Source organism: Bos indicus, chromosome 20 (assembly GCF_029378745.1).
Source record: "Bos indicus isolate NIAB-ARS_2022 breed Sahiwal x Tharparkar chromosome 20, NIAB-ARS_B.indTharparkar_mat_pri_1.0, whole genome shotgun sequence".
Classification (NCBI taxonomy): Eukaryota; Metazoa; Chordata; class Mammalia; order Artiodactyla; family Bovidae; genus Bos; species Bos indicus.
The window spans coordinates 62373616-62388984 of record NC_091779.1 but is presented as its reverse complement, the minus strand read 5'-3'; the positions used below and the strand labels follow the sequence as shown (position 1 = coordinate 62388984).

At 48.9% G+C, this 15369-nt stretch overlaps 1 protein-coding gene across 3 annotated transcripts in view; it reads left to right on the top strand.

Moving 5' to 3' along the window:
* The window catches only part of ANKRD33B (ankyrin repeat domain 33B), a 101677-nt gene extending 94237 nt beyond the window's left edge, over nucleotides 1-7440 (top strand). For all 3 annotated transcript variants that reach the window (XM_070774848.1, XM_019982826.2, XM_070774849.1), the window contains one exon: nucleotides 584-7440. In XM_070774848.1, the coding sequence (XP_070630949.1) occupies nucleotides 584-1413 (830 nt within the window). In that variant the 3' untranslated portion in view covers nucleotides 1414-7440. The remainder of the gene's footprint in view (nucleotides 1-583) is intronic.
* Nucleotides 7441-15369: the final 7929 nt, after the last annotated feature.

Sequence of the window (15369 nt, the reverse complement as noted above, 5' to 3'; positions counted from 1 at the left end):
GCCAGTGACAGTTACTGGTAGTATTTTTAGAACATTCTAGTAGCATCCGCCAGGTGTTACAAACCACCTGTCTCTCCATTGCCAGAAAGCCATGAAGTCTCATTTCTATATTAAAAAAAATCCACAATTTAGGTGCTGAGTTTAAGCGGTTTTCTTTATAGGAAAGAGGGGCTTTTCAAATGGTGCTAGTGGTAGAGAATCCGCATGCCAAGGCAGAAGACCCAGGTTTGATCCCTGGCTTGGGAAGATCCCCTGAAGAAGGGAATGACAACCCACTCCAGTATTCTTGCCTGGAGGATCCCATGGACAGAGGAGGCTGGCAGGCTATGGTCCATGGAGTCACAGGGTCAGACACGACTGAGTGACTAAGCACAGCACAAACCATGAAGTCGGGCACTTAAAGGTGGGTTGTGTTATAATAGTAAATGCCAGGGGTGACACTCAGGTGTGGGTTCGCCCAGGTGGCCCAGCTCCAAGGTAGAGTCAGCTGTCTCCATCTCCTGTTGTCTTTTGTTTTCTGTCTGTGGAAGGGAAAAGGTCTGCTTGCATCCACCCATTCCTATTTTCTCTTTCTGGTTTTCAGGGGCGGATGTCCACGCCAGGGACTCCCGCAGGGGTATGTCCTCCCAGGAGTGGGCTACCTACACTGGACGGTTTGAAGCGGTTCGGGTCATCCAGAGGCTACTAGAGCGACCCTGCCCGGAGCAGTTTGGGGTAAAGTACAAGCCAGAGCTGCCACTGGCCCTGGAAGCAGGTCAGAAGCCCACAGGCTCCAAGAGCTGCTTGCAGAAGCTCACGGATTTTGTGCGGTCCACGCTGACCTCCCGCTCGCGCCAAGGCATGGAGGACGGGGGAGCCCTGGACCACATGGTCAAGATGACCACGAGCCTCTACAGCCCCGCCGTGGCCATCGTCTGCCAGACCGTGTGCCCTGAGAGCCCTCCCTGTGTGGGCAAAAGGCGGCTGGCGGTGCAGGAAATCCTGGCGTCGCGCGGGGACCAGGACACGCAAGCCCAGGAGAGGGACAAGGGGGAGGGCCCCGAGCCGCAATCCCAGACCTCCCAGGCCGCGGGGGTCTCCAAAGAGGAGGCCCCCAGAGCCGGCCTCGCGTCTTCGCAGCCGCCGGTCGCCCCCCGGAGGGCCAGCCTCCTGCCCCTGCAGCTGTTGCGGCGGAGCAGCGTGCGGCCCGGCGTGACCATCCCCAAGGTGCGCGTCAGCAAGGCGCCCGCTCCCACCTTCCAGCCGGAGCGGGCGGCCCGGGGCAGCACCAAGGACAGCAGCCACCTGCAGCTGCCCAAGTGGCGGTACAAGGAGGCCAAGGAGGAGAAGCGGAAGGCCGAGGAGGCGGAGAAGCAGCGGCTGGCCGCGGCGCAGAAGGAAAAGCGGACGTCGTCCTGGAGGAAAAGGACGTGAGGGCGGGTGTGTCCGGCGCGCGGGGGCGAGGCAGGACGCAGAGCCCGCCAGCCGGGCATACGAAGCTGGCCGGAGCCCCGGGGGAGGCGGCGGGGACGCTGGGTGTGGTCTTCCCTGGAAGTGTGCGCCCCTGCATTTTACGCACAGCACCTCCCAGGGCGCACAGAAAACGTTCCTGTTTGTTCAGGCCGCACCCAGGAGTGAAGTGGGCCAAGCCCTAATTGAATCGCCTGAAACCAGTTCCCCCAGCAATCAGTACTCGTAGTGAGCATTCTACCTAAAACTCGACCATTGAGCCACCCGAGAAGCCCCCCTTGGAACCTCAGTGCAGAAAAATTTAAGACCAGTTTATCCAAAGGACATTTTCTGTATAGTTCTGTATTTTTCAGTTATGATCAGACTTAGAGCACTTGACCAGTGATAGGGCTCTTTGTAAATACTTATGACGGTCTTAATGCATTTGTCTGAAGACCCTTTGTTCAAAATACTGTTTCTAGCAGTAATTATTTGTGCTATCTCTATGATTTCACATAGAATCTGTGGCATTCTCCTCCTGTCGACCCCCTTTTGCTTTTTTTATTGGGGGGGCTTTGCCTTTCCATCTCCTTGGGGGTGCTCTAAAGCACCACACGTCCTTAATTGGATTAAGTGATGTTGAAGATTTCTATTGGATAAAGGCATTTGCTTTACCGCAAAATACTCAAGTAAGACAGGGGAGTCACATTTCCTTTAATTTCTGAAGCTCTCTTTTCCATCCAGTGGTAAAAATGGAGAAAACCCAATTGTCAAAGTATGAGACTGCATAGAAGAGTGTGTATTTATTGCTAGAACTAAGCTCATTTTAAGCAAGGGGTTTTAGATAATCTGCATATAAAGTCTTGAACATACTCAAAAATAGAAAAAAAGTGTTTAAGAAGATGGGGGCAACGCTAATAAATTATTACTAGAAATACAAAATTAAGTTATGTGCTCTTAGACAATTGAATTAAAATATCCTTAAGATGTAAAAAGAAATGCTAGATGTATAGAGTTCTGCAAAACTACTGACACAGGTGGGCCATACATTTTTTGAGAAATAGGGATTAGAGCTGAATGTTAAGCAAACATGTTTTTGGCAAATTCTCCTGGAGTGAGCTGGGTTGCTTCCTCCTCCCGACTCAATTCTGACAGATACCTGGTGTGGAATTTTATTTTTCCTTTGATGAAAGCCCCTGGTGTTCAGTTTATCCTCATGCAGGCTTTGTAGACTTGCCAAGATTCGGGAACTTTGGCGGTGCACGGGTGTGGTTTGCCCCAGGCCCTGAGCGCTCCGTGGGAGTTTTCTGTCCATACTTTTATCTCCAAAAAGCTGAGAAATACTAAAGAATCTCTGGCTCTCTGGGTTGCAGAGTCTCTCTCACATATGCACTACCAACAGCACTTTATTTAAATATTATCCTGCATATAAGCCATAGATTTAAAACATTACAGACCAATGGGAAGCTGTTTATTCTGTCTCTGGATTGAAATCATGCTCCCTGGCCACGTGGTGACGAGTGCCCATCCATCTCATGATGTGGGCAGCGTGGCACTGGCTCGCCCTCCTTTTCCCCCCGCCCCCCACTATCAGACACTGAGCATCTTACACTCATCTCTCCAAAAACCTCAATTAACAGACCATGAGGCTGCACCCAGGCTAATGGGAGGCAGATGTGACGATAATCCATCTTTTAAAGTCAGATTTTAGTGAATTCTTCCCTTGTTCCAGAAGGGCCCAGGAAGAACGGCCCAGAGGTCTGGACCTGCTTTGAGCATCACTGATGTGGTTGGCTGTAGGTCACCCTTGAGCCTAAGAGTTGGGCTTGGCCAAGTGCCCTTGGATGAGATGAGCGCTGGTCCCCGAGGTGGAAAGAAACACGTCTTTGTTTCCCTGATGGGCCAGTCTACACCCTACATTGAGATTATGTTTTGTGTTGATATGTTTTGGTTGCTTTGAATGGTTGGCTGCACTTTCCTCCCCAAGGGCTCACCCCTCCTTCTCCTCCAGTGTCGGTCAGGGATAGGGGCACCGACGGGCAGTGTCCCCCTCAGCTCTGTCACCACTCAAGTTCCCTGCTGGCCCTTTTGCCTCCTTTTTCTTTTTCTTTTTGTTTTCTGCCTATCTTCTGCTCCAGATTTAGCTAAAATGCCTTGATCATCCCTGGCGCCACTACTCAGAGGTCTAAAAAGAGCAGAAAACTGTGGAGTCATGAGAGATCAACAGTGTCCCTGATGACTTACCGTGTCGTGCCCTCCAGACACTCAAGAGTGAATGGACAGCAGATTTCACCTGCTGCTTCTGTGCAGAATTCCGCCCCACCCACCACCTTCTTTTCATTTAGGGAGGGAGATTTAGCTTGCTCTCCTGACAGTTGGGGCTTCCCTGGTGGCTCAGCTGGTAAAGAATCTGCCCACAATGAGGGAGGCCTGGGTTCGATCCCTGGGTTGGGACGATGCCCCTGGAGAAGGGAAAGGCTATCCACTCCAGTATTCTGGCCTGGAGAATTCCATGGATTGCATAGTCCATGGAGTCGCAAACAGTCAAACACGACTGAGCAACTTTCAGTTTCACCTGACAGATGAGAGCACCGCCCTGCTGCACAGAACAAGGAGGATCCGGTGTCTGCTTTGTACTCCTGATGTTTATTAACTGTAAATAGTGAATTTCAACTTGACAGGTACCTTCTCAGGGATTTATATATAAATAGAGTTAGGGGGAAAGGTGAAGTATATTTTAATACTTTTTAGCATCTGAGTGAGTTGTTATCACACTAGACAGAAGAAATATTTCTAAGATAATGTCAGTGCTGCTTTTTCCCCAGGGCGATGCCTGGGAATCACCCCTCCCATTGAGACTTCTTGATTCTTAGAACCTCGGGACTCTGGTGGCTGAAATGGCTTTGGAGTGGACGTGAAGTCACTTCTCAGGGCCTCTCAGTTGCCTCTCGTGGAAGCGAACCCTTGTATTTAGGAAAAAAAAATTCAACCTCTGTGTACGAAGAGGTGGCTGTGACAACACAGATGGGCCACCCATCGATTTTACCTCTAGAAGTGGTTCCTCCCCATCCAATACCTGCGTGTGTGGTGTGAGAAGGATGGTGTTTCTCTCTGCTTCCGTGAATCACATGTTCTACAGTCAGCCCTGTGCCAGGCTCACTGCCGGGAGAGGGCAGGGAAAAGCTGGAATGACCATGGTGTTTAGAGACCTTCCATGTCTTCGGCTACACCCAAGGAATGCAACATTATGAACCTTTGTGACTTTTTTCTGCAGCGCTTCCCCACGGGCTCCTGGCGGCACCAGAAACCTCAGAAATGGGCTTGGAAATTGCACTAGGTCATCATCTCAACTTCCGGCCCTCCTGCGACTCGCTCCTTCTGCGGTGGAGGGTTGAGTTTGTGATGTCAGTTGGAAAGTGGGATTTGTAGGTGTGGGGATGGGTGGGCCAATCCAAGCTGCCTCTGCCCACTTCCTTCGGGGCCATCAGTGGCCAGCCAGGTCTCTGGAAAGTCCACTGAGTAGAGATGAGGCTCTGAAACTGAATCCCACGAGGTGAGGGCCAGACCACAGTACTGAATTGGATGCAAAGCCCTCAGTCTCCGGGAAGAGTCACAGGTACCCAGTTACTATGAAGTGAAGCACTCCTAAGGGATGGATGAAGGAGCCAAGACTAATAAGAAGGGCTGATCTGTTTCCCACAGCCTCTGGCAGGGGCACAGTTTTCCCCCCTGACCCACACTACATTAAGACAGAAGACCGTCTCTGCATCCTTCGGCCGAGCTTGCTCTGCGAAATGAGCCCTAGTCCCAGGCTCACCTGGGACCCCTCACTGTTTCATCCTCCATCCTGATATCTAATATGATGCAGGTATTCCCTGCAGTGCTGAGATTGATCAGGAACTATTGTAAGCTTCTAGTTGCAACTGTTTTTACCAAATGAAGTGCTGGCACTTTTTAAGTATTTGCGGACATTCTAACACGCCCCCCACGCTCACGAGCCCCATGGGGAGCTGTTTGGATTCTGCCCTTGGCTGTGGGTGCCCAGCTCACGGTGATCCCTCAGGACTCTGGCCTGTGTGTCTGGTCCTTGCTGTTCTGGGCAGTAGGCTCACACTGAGCCCCTTTCAGCGGGGCCTGGGGGACCATATCTTCTTGGGAAGGAAAGCGGGAGGATCCATCAGGAGCGATTAAACAACAAAGTCCCATTCACCTGGACAACTGGCATTGATACATAAATTGATACATAATCGTGACCACGGTGGGGGCGGGGTGGGGGGGGAGGCTGTTGCTATAAAGAACTTGCAACAAAACAGCTCTTCCTGAAACCCTGGTTGCCCTGCCAGTTCCAGCATGGAGAATTTGTTTCAAACCTCTGGGTAACTCTTGTGTCAGGGATGAATTCGTGTGTCTTCATTAACATTTAAAATCAGCAGCTAAAAAAAAGTTCACTGGAAGTTTGTTTTTTTTTTTAAGAAATAGAAAAGCAAACAAAATCGCCCCACTTCCCCAAACCATCACAACCTGGTTTGATTTAGCTCATTTTTGAGGAACTCAGTTGAATGAGATGGCTGCTGTTCAATCTCTCCTTCCCCTGACCCAGCCTGAAATAACGCTCTTGTGAAAGGCAAGCCCTGCAGTGGTCTGACGGCTCTCAGCTGCAAGGGGAGGCGTGTGACGTGATGTGAGCGGGTGCACACACACCCACAGGAAGGAGTTTGGGTTTCGTGCTCACGAAGGGGACTGCCACTATAGCTGCCAGGGAATATCAGCTATGACCTGGTGTATTTGAGGATGAGACAGCCCAAGACCCCCACCGGGACCCCTCAAGTGTGTCCAGTGTGGCACAGAACACAACCAGCGTGTCATCACCCAGGTGTCCTTGTCAAAAGGTGGTGTTGGCCTGGGCGGCTCCTGGATGAGGTTGTGTAGCCGGGCCTGGGTCCTCTCTGCTGTTGGCTGCATCCCTGGCAGAATCCAGAGGGGATTCTTGGGGGGAGCTCCACCAGGTATTCGGCCTGGGGTCACAGATGGTTCGGTACCAGGCTGACTTAAGAAGCAGAACCAGGAGGCTGCTGAGAATTCCCTGAGTCTGTCCAAGTGTTGAGATGCCCTAATCGATCACTGCTCATGCAGTTTGGTTTTTGAGAGAATCACTTCATGATAACGGGACATTTTTCTCCTGTTTTTGAAGAAAATGTGGATGAGAAACTAAACGAACCCAGGCAGGCCCAGCAGTGGCCTGTGCTGATGCTTTATGAGATTTTTGGGAGGTCGCATTGAAGCACTTTAACACCAGTTTCTGAGCAGACGTTCTGGAAGCTGGTTTGGAAACTCATGGCTCTTTCAAAACTGGATGAAAACCAGAAAAGGATGCTAGAAACCTGGCAGTGTTACCAGCAACCCTGTGAACCTTTGGGACATCCCAGGGAATTTGAGTAATAGACCCCATTGAAACAAACAGGCAAGGCAAATCTCATTGGAATCCTTTTCATTCAAACCCTCGTTCTCCCTGGCACACGCTGGGTGTCTGAAGATACGTCTTTAACAAGGGTGATGAAGAATTGTGTGCACTCTGCACAGGGGCCAGGCTTCAGGTTATGTCACGTTGGTATAAGCTTTGTTTTCTGAATGTAAAACTATTTTCATTGTCATTTCTAAAAATCCGGTGGGTTTCTGGACATTGTAAAAATGTTGAATAAGGATATAATTGTGTAAATTTCATAGCGTTTTATTTTGAGGTGAGAGTTTTGTTACGGTTTATAAAAGATATTTTCCTATTTAGACCTCAGGGCTATTTGGGGACCTACAAATAAAGGTGACCTCAGCCATTTCAATTCTTGATATCCAAAAGGTTAATCATCTTTAAGTTAGATGGGATATATTGTTCAGCAGAAAGAATGTGTCTTTCCCTTTGACCTTTGAACAAACTCTGTACCTAAAGTTTAAAAAGTATAACAAGATGTGGTCATGTAAAACTGTGGCTACAGAATTAAAAATCACTTGTGAAATAAACAGTCTTATGGTACAACAGTGTTCTATTGGGATAAACCTAAGTGTGTATAAATTAGGAAATGATACTATGATACCAGTATTTTTAATGTTACTCATTTTGAGCGAAGTAGGTGTGCACTCCCTTCATCTGACACACTCTTATTTTTCACATTGTATCGCAAAGGGAAGATTTTTTTTTACATGTGAAAATAATCTCTTTGCATCCTGCCTCTTCTCAGAAGTGCCCACTGGTGGGGAGGCATCCTTCGGCCATGCCCCTCTGTATTTATTTACATGTCTTCTATGACTCTGGGAAAGATTGAGGGCAGGAGGAGAAGGGCGAGACAGAGGATGAGATGGTTAAGTAGCATCACCAACTGAAAGGACGTGAATTTGAGCAAACTCTGGGCGATAGTGAAGGACAGGGAAGTCTGGTGTGCCGCAGTCCATGGGGTCGCAGAGAGTAAAACACGAGCTAGCAACTGAACAACAGCTGTATAGAAACAGAAACGTAGTTTTATATGTGTTCTTTTATGTAAGTGGTACAGCATAAATGCATTTTAGTTTCTTTTCTTTACCCAGAACACATCCTTGGAAAGCTTTTTAAAGAATTAAACAATTAATTTCATTTTCTTCTAACAGCTAAAAAAGTAATGCACAAAAACAAGAGAAATCCACCAAATACAATAAAGGATGAAAAATGACTCAGGCTCCCTCAGGGTGGTCCCTCAGACACTTGTGCATCTTTCTAGAAATGCACTTATATGTGTGTTTATTTATCAGTTGATTTACAGTGTTGCATTCGTTTCAGGTATACAGCAAAGTGATTCAGATATATATATGTGTGGGTGGGTACAAAATTTATATGTAAGTATATATTGTTGTTATTGTTCAGTCACTAGTCGTGTCTACAGCAACCCCATGGACTGCCAGGCTTCCCTGTCCTTGAGAGTTTGTCCCTCTCCTTGAGAGTTTGCTCAAGCTCATGTCCGTCGAGTCAGTGATGCTATCTAACCATCTCATCCTCTGTCGCCCCCTTCTCCTCCCGCCTTCAATCTTTCCCAGCCTCAGGGTCTTTTCCAATGAGTCAGTTCTTCACATCAGGTGGCTAAAGTATTAGAGTTTCAGCTTCATCATCAGTCCTTCCAATGAATATTCAGGGTTGATTTCCTTTGGGATTGACTGGTTGGGTCTCCTTGCAGTCCAAGGATTTTCAATACACAAAGGACCCTCCTTATTAGGAAATCTGTGAGCTGACATGAAAAGTGAGAGAGGCGGTCTTTATTCTCCTCACTGACCCTGGTGATGGAACCTTCTTCCAGCATCATGAGGCTCCAACGAGAGGGGTTGGGGGGTGGTGACTGGGGGAGTGAGGAGGGGTGAGAGATGGCCATAAGGCACGGTATTCCTGGGATGTTCTTCGGGCCTGCCGGCCAGGCCCCAGGACCAGTGCCTCTGCTCTGGGCAGTCCTGCGGTAAAGAAGTCATGCCCCTTGAGTTCCTCAAGGGCTTTTGCTTGCAGCCCTTCAGTGGTCAGTGGCTCCCAGCAGGTAGTTCCTGCTGTCTCCCATAATGATGACCAGGCTGGTTTCCAGCCAAGGATATGAAAGGTGACCCGGAAAACCCCTAGTCTGCTGACAAAATACTTTGATGTGAAGATGGCTCAGGTAAATTGTCAGCTCGCCCACAGCCCCCTGTCCCCCAGGGACCACTGTCCCTGTGGCAGGACCACCCTGCCCACCTCTCATTGTCTGCCTGTTCATCCTGCCCAAGCTCATCACTGCTCTCATTTAAAAACCCCCAAAACCGAACAAGATGTTGATGCATTTTTCTGGATAAAAAAATTTTAAGTATATAAATGAAACTCAAATCCACCTTGCTATTTCAAAAGTGTTATTTAAAACACAAAATCAAGAAGTCATTTAGCTGCAAGGATATGATGTCAGCTGTTCATGGTTTGGAAAAAGAAGCTTTAATAGGACCAAGAACTGAGTGGAAAAGATGAACCAGGAGGGCTCCGCTCTGGGCCACCAGAGATAGGAGGGTTTGGGAACACGGGTTGTGGTGGGGAGGTTGCCACCCTATTGTGAAGAAGGCTGCCAAATGTCCCCACTCCCTGGGCAGAGGAGTCCCTGAGCCATCCCACAGTCCCCCCACTTCTTGCCCATGGGGTTGGGGGGACCAGTTTTTACCTTCTAACCTGAGTGATGGTTGAAAGCTGCAGACTGGCCATCCTTCCTGACCAAGCCCCACTGCAATGGGTCTCCCTTGTTTGAAGCGTATGATATCCTTTGTGAGGTGAGAGGTCAGAGGTTGGGGGTCAGAAAAGCAAAAATTCCTGCCTTCTCCTTCCCACTGCTGTGCACATACTGGGCCTGTCCTGAGCCCCAGTCTGTGTTTCTCTGACTCTATACACGCTTGCTTCCTTGGTGGCTCAGGCAGTGAAGAATCTGCCTACAATGCAGGAGACCTGGGTTTGATTCCTGGATCAGGAAGATCCCCTGGAGAAGGGCATGGCAACCCACTCTAGTGTTCTTGCCTGGAGAATCTCATGGACAGAGGAGCCCAACGGGCTATAGTCCATGGGGTCACAAAGAGTCGGACACCACTGAGCGACTAACACTTTGACTCACTTTGCCTTTTCACACACTCCTAGTCCTAGTACCAGGCCAGGTGGCTCTTGTGATATCTGGGAAACTCTTGTGTTCTCCTGGAGCCAGCAAATGGACGTCTGCAGTTACATAAAGCAATCATGCTCCAAAGGCCAGGGTTCCCAAGGCTGCCAGCATCAGCACCACTTGGAAAACTGTCAGAAAGACAGCTTCTCAGGCTGCACCTGGATTATTCTCCTGTGATTTCTGTAAAAGGTTATTTGCATGGCTTCAAGCAGCTGAAATGCATCCCCTAGTAGTTTGGGAGGGCAGAAGATCAAAATCTCCCATGCCCGCCCCCTTAAAGGCTCCGAGGGTAGGTGCTTCCTTGCCTCTTCCAGCCCCTGGTGGTTGCCAGCACTCTTGGTTTGTGGCAGCCTCCATCACCACATGGCGTCTTCCTTCTCTGCATCTGTGTCCACATTTCCCCCTTTATGTACGGCCACTAGTCATCGGATTCACACCCACTTACCCTAAGCAAGCGTGGCCTCGTTGCAACTTAAGTATATGTGCAAAGACCCTATTTCTGACTAAGGGCATATTCACAGGGACTTGAGTTTGAGCTAACTCCAGGAGATGGTGAAGGACAAGGAAGCCCAGCGTGCTGCAGTCTCTGGGGTCACAGTCAGACACGACTTAGCTACTGAACAGCAACAACAGCACAAGGCCTTGGGGTAAGTCCTTCTGGGGGGCACAGTTCAATCTGCAGCACCCAGCAGATGTGTCAGAGATGCTGAAAGCCTGGGTGTTCATCTTCCCTAACTTGGTGCCCTGGCCAGGCCCTTTCTCAACACACACACTCACGCTCTGCCCCACCTCTCTGACCACTGGCGTCATGTCATGGCCATCCTCTCCCCCGCAGCCCTCACTTACCCCTGAAGGCTAGAAGCAGGTCTCCATCCTGAGAACCATTCTCTGCATCCCTGCCTGGGCATCTCAACAGCCCCTGGCTTTACATGCCAGCTAGAGGCTGCTGATCTTTAGCTGTGATCTTGACCACCACTTCTAGCCTCAGTGGCCCACAACCCACAGTTCAAAGCCAGCCACCACCTGTATCTGTAAGTGTGATTGTACTAAAGCCCAGCCCGCTCGCTCAGTGACATGTCGTCTACGGAAGTCTTTATTCTCCAGGGGCACAGTGGGGCAGCTGTGACACTGGCCATGTGCCCACAAAGCCTCAAGTTTTGACTCTGAAAGCCTGCCGACTCCTGCTTGGGCACCAGTCCAGGTGGTGGGTGTTTCCATCTGGGTGTGGAGTCAGCACTGAAGACCTCATGTACCCCAATTTTTTTTCTTTCTTAAAAATGGAGACATAATTGACATAAAACATTATATTGCTTTCAGGTGTACAACATGATGCTTCACCGTCGTCGTTGTTCAGTCGCTCAGTCACATCCGACTCTTTGCGACCCCATGGACTACACTGTGCCAGGCTTCCCTGTCCTTTGCTATCTCCTAGAGTTTGCACAAACTCATGTCCATTGAGGCAGTGATGCCATCCAACCATCTCATCTTCTGCCACCCTGTTCTCCTGCTGTCAATCTTTCCCTGAATCAGGGTTTTTGCAAAATAATCACTACCATATCTAGTTCACATTCATCACTACATACAGTTATCGTGTTTTTTTTCTTGTGATGAGAATTTTTTTCAGATTTACTACCTTCAGTAGGTCAGTTCAGTCAGTTCAGTTGCTCAGTCGTGTCTGACTCTTTGTGACCCCATGAATTCCAGCACACCAGGCCTCCCTGTCCATCACCAACTCCTGGAGTTCACCCAGACTCACATCCATCGAGTCCGTGATGCCATCCAGCCATCTCATCCTCTGTCGTCCCCTTCTCCTCCTGCCTCCAACCCCTCCCAGCATCAGGATCTTTTCCAATGAGTCAACTCTTCGCATGAGGTGGCCAAAGTACTGGAGTTTCAGCTTTAGCATCATTCCTTCCAAAGAACACCTATGACTGATCTCCTTTAGAATGGACTGGTTGGATCTCCTTGCAGTCCAAGGGACTCTCAAGAGTCTTCTCCAACACCACAGTTCAAAAACATCAATTCTTCGGCGCTCAGCTTTCTTCATAGTCCAACTCTCACATCCATACATGACCACTGGAAAAACCATAGCCTTGACTAGATGGACCTTTGTTGGCAAAGTTATGTCTCTGCTTTTGAATATGCTCTCTAGGTTGGTCATAAAGGAGTAAGCTTACTACCTGAGCAACTTTCAAATATGCAGTACAGTATTATTAACCATAGTCACTGAGCTGTCCGTTACATCCCATGACTTATGAGACTTACTATTTTACAGCCGGAAATTTGTATCAGTGGACCCCCTTCTATCTCATTCACCCTCCACATCCTGCCTCTGGCAACCCCCAGTCCCTTCTCTGTATCTTATGAGTTAGGGTTTTGTTTGTTTTTTTAAGATTCCTCATATAAGTGAGAATATATATATTTTTTCTCTGTCTGACTTACTTCATTTAGCATAAATGCTCAGACTCCCAAGTAAGTGAGTAGAGCTCTGAACTCTGACCCTTCTCTTGCCCAATCTCCACACCCACCCACTGGCTTCCCATTGGTTCTGAAAGCTGCTTGACTTTACAGAGGCCACACCCATGATCCAACAAGCCTTTCTATCCGGAGACTAAAAGTCTGGTGACAGCTGAAAAGTGAAATTGTTAGTTGCTCAGTCGTGTCTGACTTTTTGCAACCCAAAGTGCTGCACTCAATACGCCAGCAAATTTGGAAAACTCAGCAGTGGCCACAGGACTGGAAAAGGTCAGTTTTCATTCCAATCCCAAAGAAAGGCAATGCCAAAGAATGCTCAAACTACCGCACAATTGCACTCATCTCACACGCTAGTAAAGTAATGCTCAAAATTCTCCAAGCCAGGCTTCAGCAATATGTGAACGTGAACTTCCTGATGTTCAGGCTAGTTTTAGAAAAGGCAGAGGAACCAGAGATCAAATTGCCAACATCCGCTGGATCATGGAAAAAGCAAGAGGGTTCCAGAAAAACATCTATTTCTGCTTTATTGACTATGCCAAAGCCTTTGACTGCGTGGATCACAATAAACTGTGGAAAATTCTGAAAGAGATGGGAATACCAGACCACCTGATCTGCCTCTTGAGAAATTTGTCTGCAGGTCAGGAAGCAACAGTTAGAACTGGACATGGAACAACAGACTGGTTCCAAATAGGAAAAGGAGTTCATCAAGGCTGTATATTGTCACCCTGTTTACTTAACTTATATGCAGAGTACATCATGAGAAACGCTGGACTGGAAGAAACACAAGCTGGAATCAAGATTGCCGGGAGAAATATCAGTAACCTTAGATATGCAGATGACACCACCCTTATGGCAGAAAGTGAAGAGGAACTCAAAAGCCTCTTGATGAAGGTGAAAGTGGAGAGTGAAAAAGTTGGCTTAACGCTCAACATTCAGAAAACGAAGATCATGGCATCCGGTCCCATCACTTCATGGGAACTAGATGGGGAAACAGTGGAAACAGTGTCAGACTTTATTTTTCTGGGCTCCAAAATCACTGCAGATGGTGACTGCAGCCATGAAATTAAAAGACGCTTACTCCTTGGAAGGAAAGTTATGACCAACCTAGATAGCATATTCAAAAGCAGAGACATGACTTTGCCAACAAAGGTTCGTCTAGTCAAGGCTATGGTTTTTCCTGTGGTCATGTATGGATGTGAGAGTTGGACTGTGAAGAAGGCTGAGCGCCAAAGAATTGAAGCTTTTGAACTGTGGTGTTGGAGAAGACTCTTGAGAGTCCCTTGGACTGCAAGGAGATCCAACCAGTCCATTCTGAAGGAGATCAGCCCTGGGATTTCTTTGGAAGGAATGATGCTAAAGCTGAAACTCCAGTACTTTGGCCACCTCATTCGAAGAGTTGAGTCATTGGAAAAGTCTCTGATGCTGGGAGGGATTGGGGGCAAGAGGAGAAGGGGACGACAGAGGATGAAATGGCTGGATGGCATCACGGACTCGATGGACGTGAGTCTGAGTGAACTCCGGGAGTTGGTGATGGACAGGGAGGCCTGGCGTGCTGCGATTCATGGGGTCGCAAAGAGTCGGACACGACTGAGGGACTGATCTGATCTGATCTGATCTGATGGAGCTATGGAGCTATGGAAGCCCTCCAGGCTTCTCTGTCTATGGAATTCTCCAGGCAAGAATAGTGATGAGCAGGACCTGAAGGAAGCTGGAAACACACCTGGGGCAGCCACCCACCCCTCACGTCATCTGCCCAGGCATTGAGGAACAGACCTGCCACCTGCAGCTTCCCGTCAGCGGAGACGCTGGGGTGGGTGGCAACCAGTGCCTCTTGGGACCTTGCTGATTAAGACCCTGTTGATGGGGGCACTGGTGTTTAACTAGGAAGATATGTGATGAATGTGAAAACCAGCTACATCAGCTCTGTAGAAACAGCAACATGGAAAATACTCTGCGTCATTAGACACAGCCTGGCTCTCCTCCCAGAAAAGCATACGGGGAAGAAGACGCTTGGCTTGCTTAATTAAACCAAACAGAGACAGGCATGTCCTAAGCTGTATGGGGAAAGGTCTTTGGAGACAGACAGGGGTCTGGTCCTGGCTTTGCTGCACGTTCGCTGTGATGCTGGCAGGACAGTCATTTTCCTACAGAACAACAGGTCCCTGTGTGAATGCTCCACACCCTGCCTGGTACCGCTGGGCAGAAGGGTGCTGGGGGCCACTCTGAGCACAGACTGTGTGCTGGTGACCTTGACTGACAGTCCTCAGGCGTTCTCTGTCTCTTCTCTGCCTCCATTCCTGATCCGGAATGTCTCTCAGCACCCCAGTGACTCTCCATGAAAGGCAGATCAACATAATAAGGCCTGTGGGGGGCATAAGGTGAGACAGGGGTTTTCAAGGCCTTCTGGGTGCTCATATCCTCCCCAGAGAGAATCAGACCAGAGCCCTTCAGCCCAGACCCTATGTGAGCCCCAGTTCTGGTGAGCTGCCTTGGCTTGAGCATGGTCTCTGAGAAGGTGGAAAGGTGACCCAACTCCTAGTCCCCAGGGCCACATTGCACTCATGGCCTTTGTGGTTCCATTGCTTAGTCATATCTGATTCTTTGTGACCCCATGGACTGCAGCACATTGGACTTCCCTATCCTTCACTATCTCCCAGAATTTGCTCAAACTCATGTCCACTGAGTCAGTGATGCCATCCAACCATCTCATTCTCTGTCGTCCCCTTCTCTTCCTGCCCTCAGTCTTTCCCAGCATCAGGATCTTTTCCAATGAGTTGACTCTTCAAATAGGTGGCCA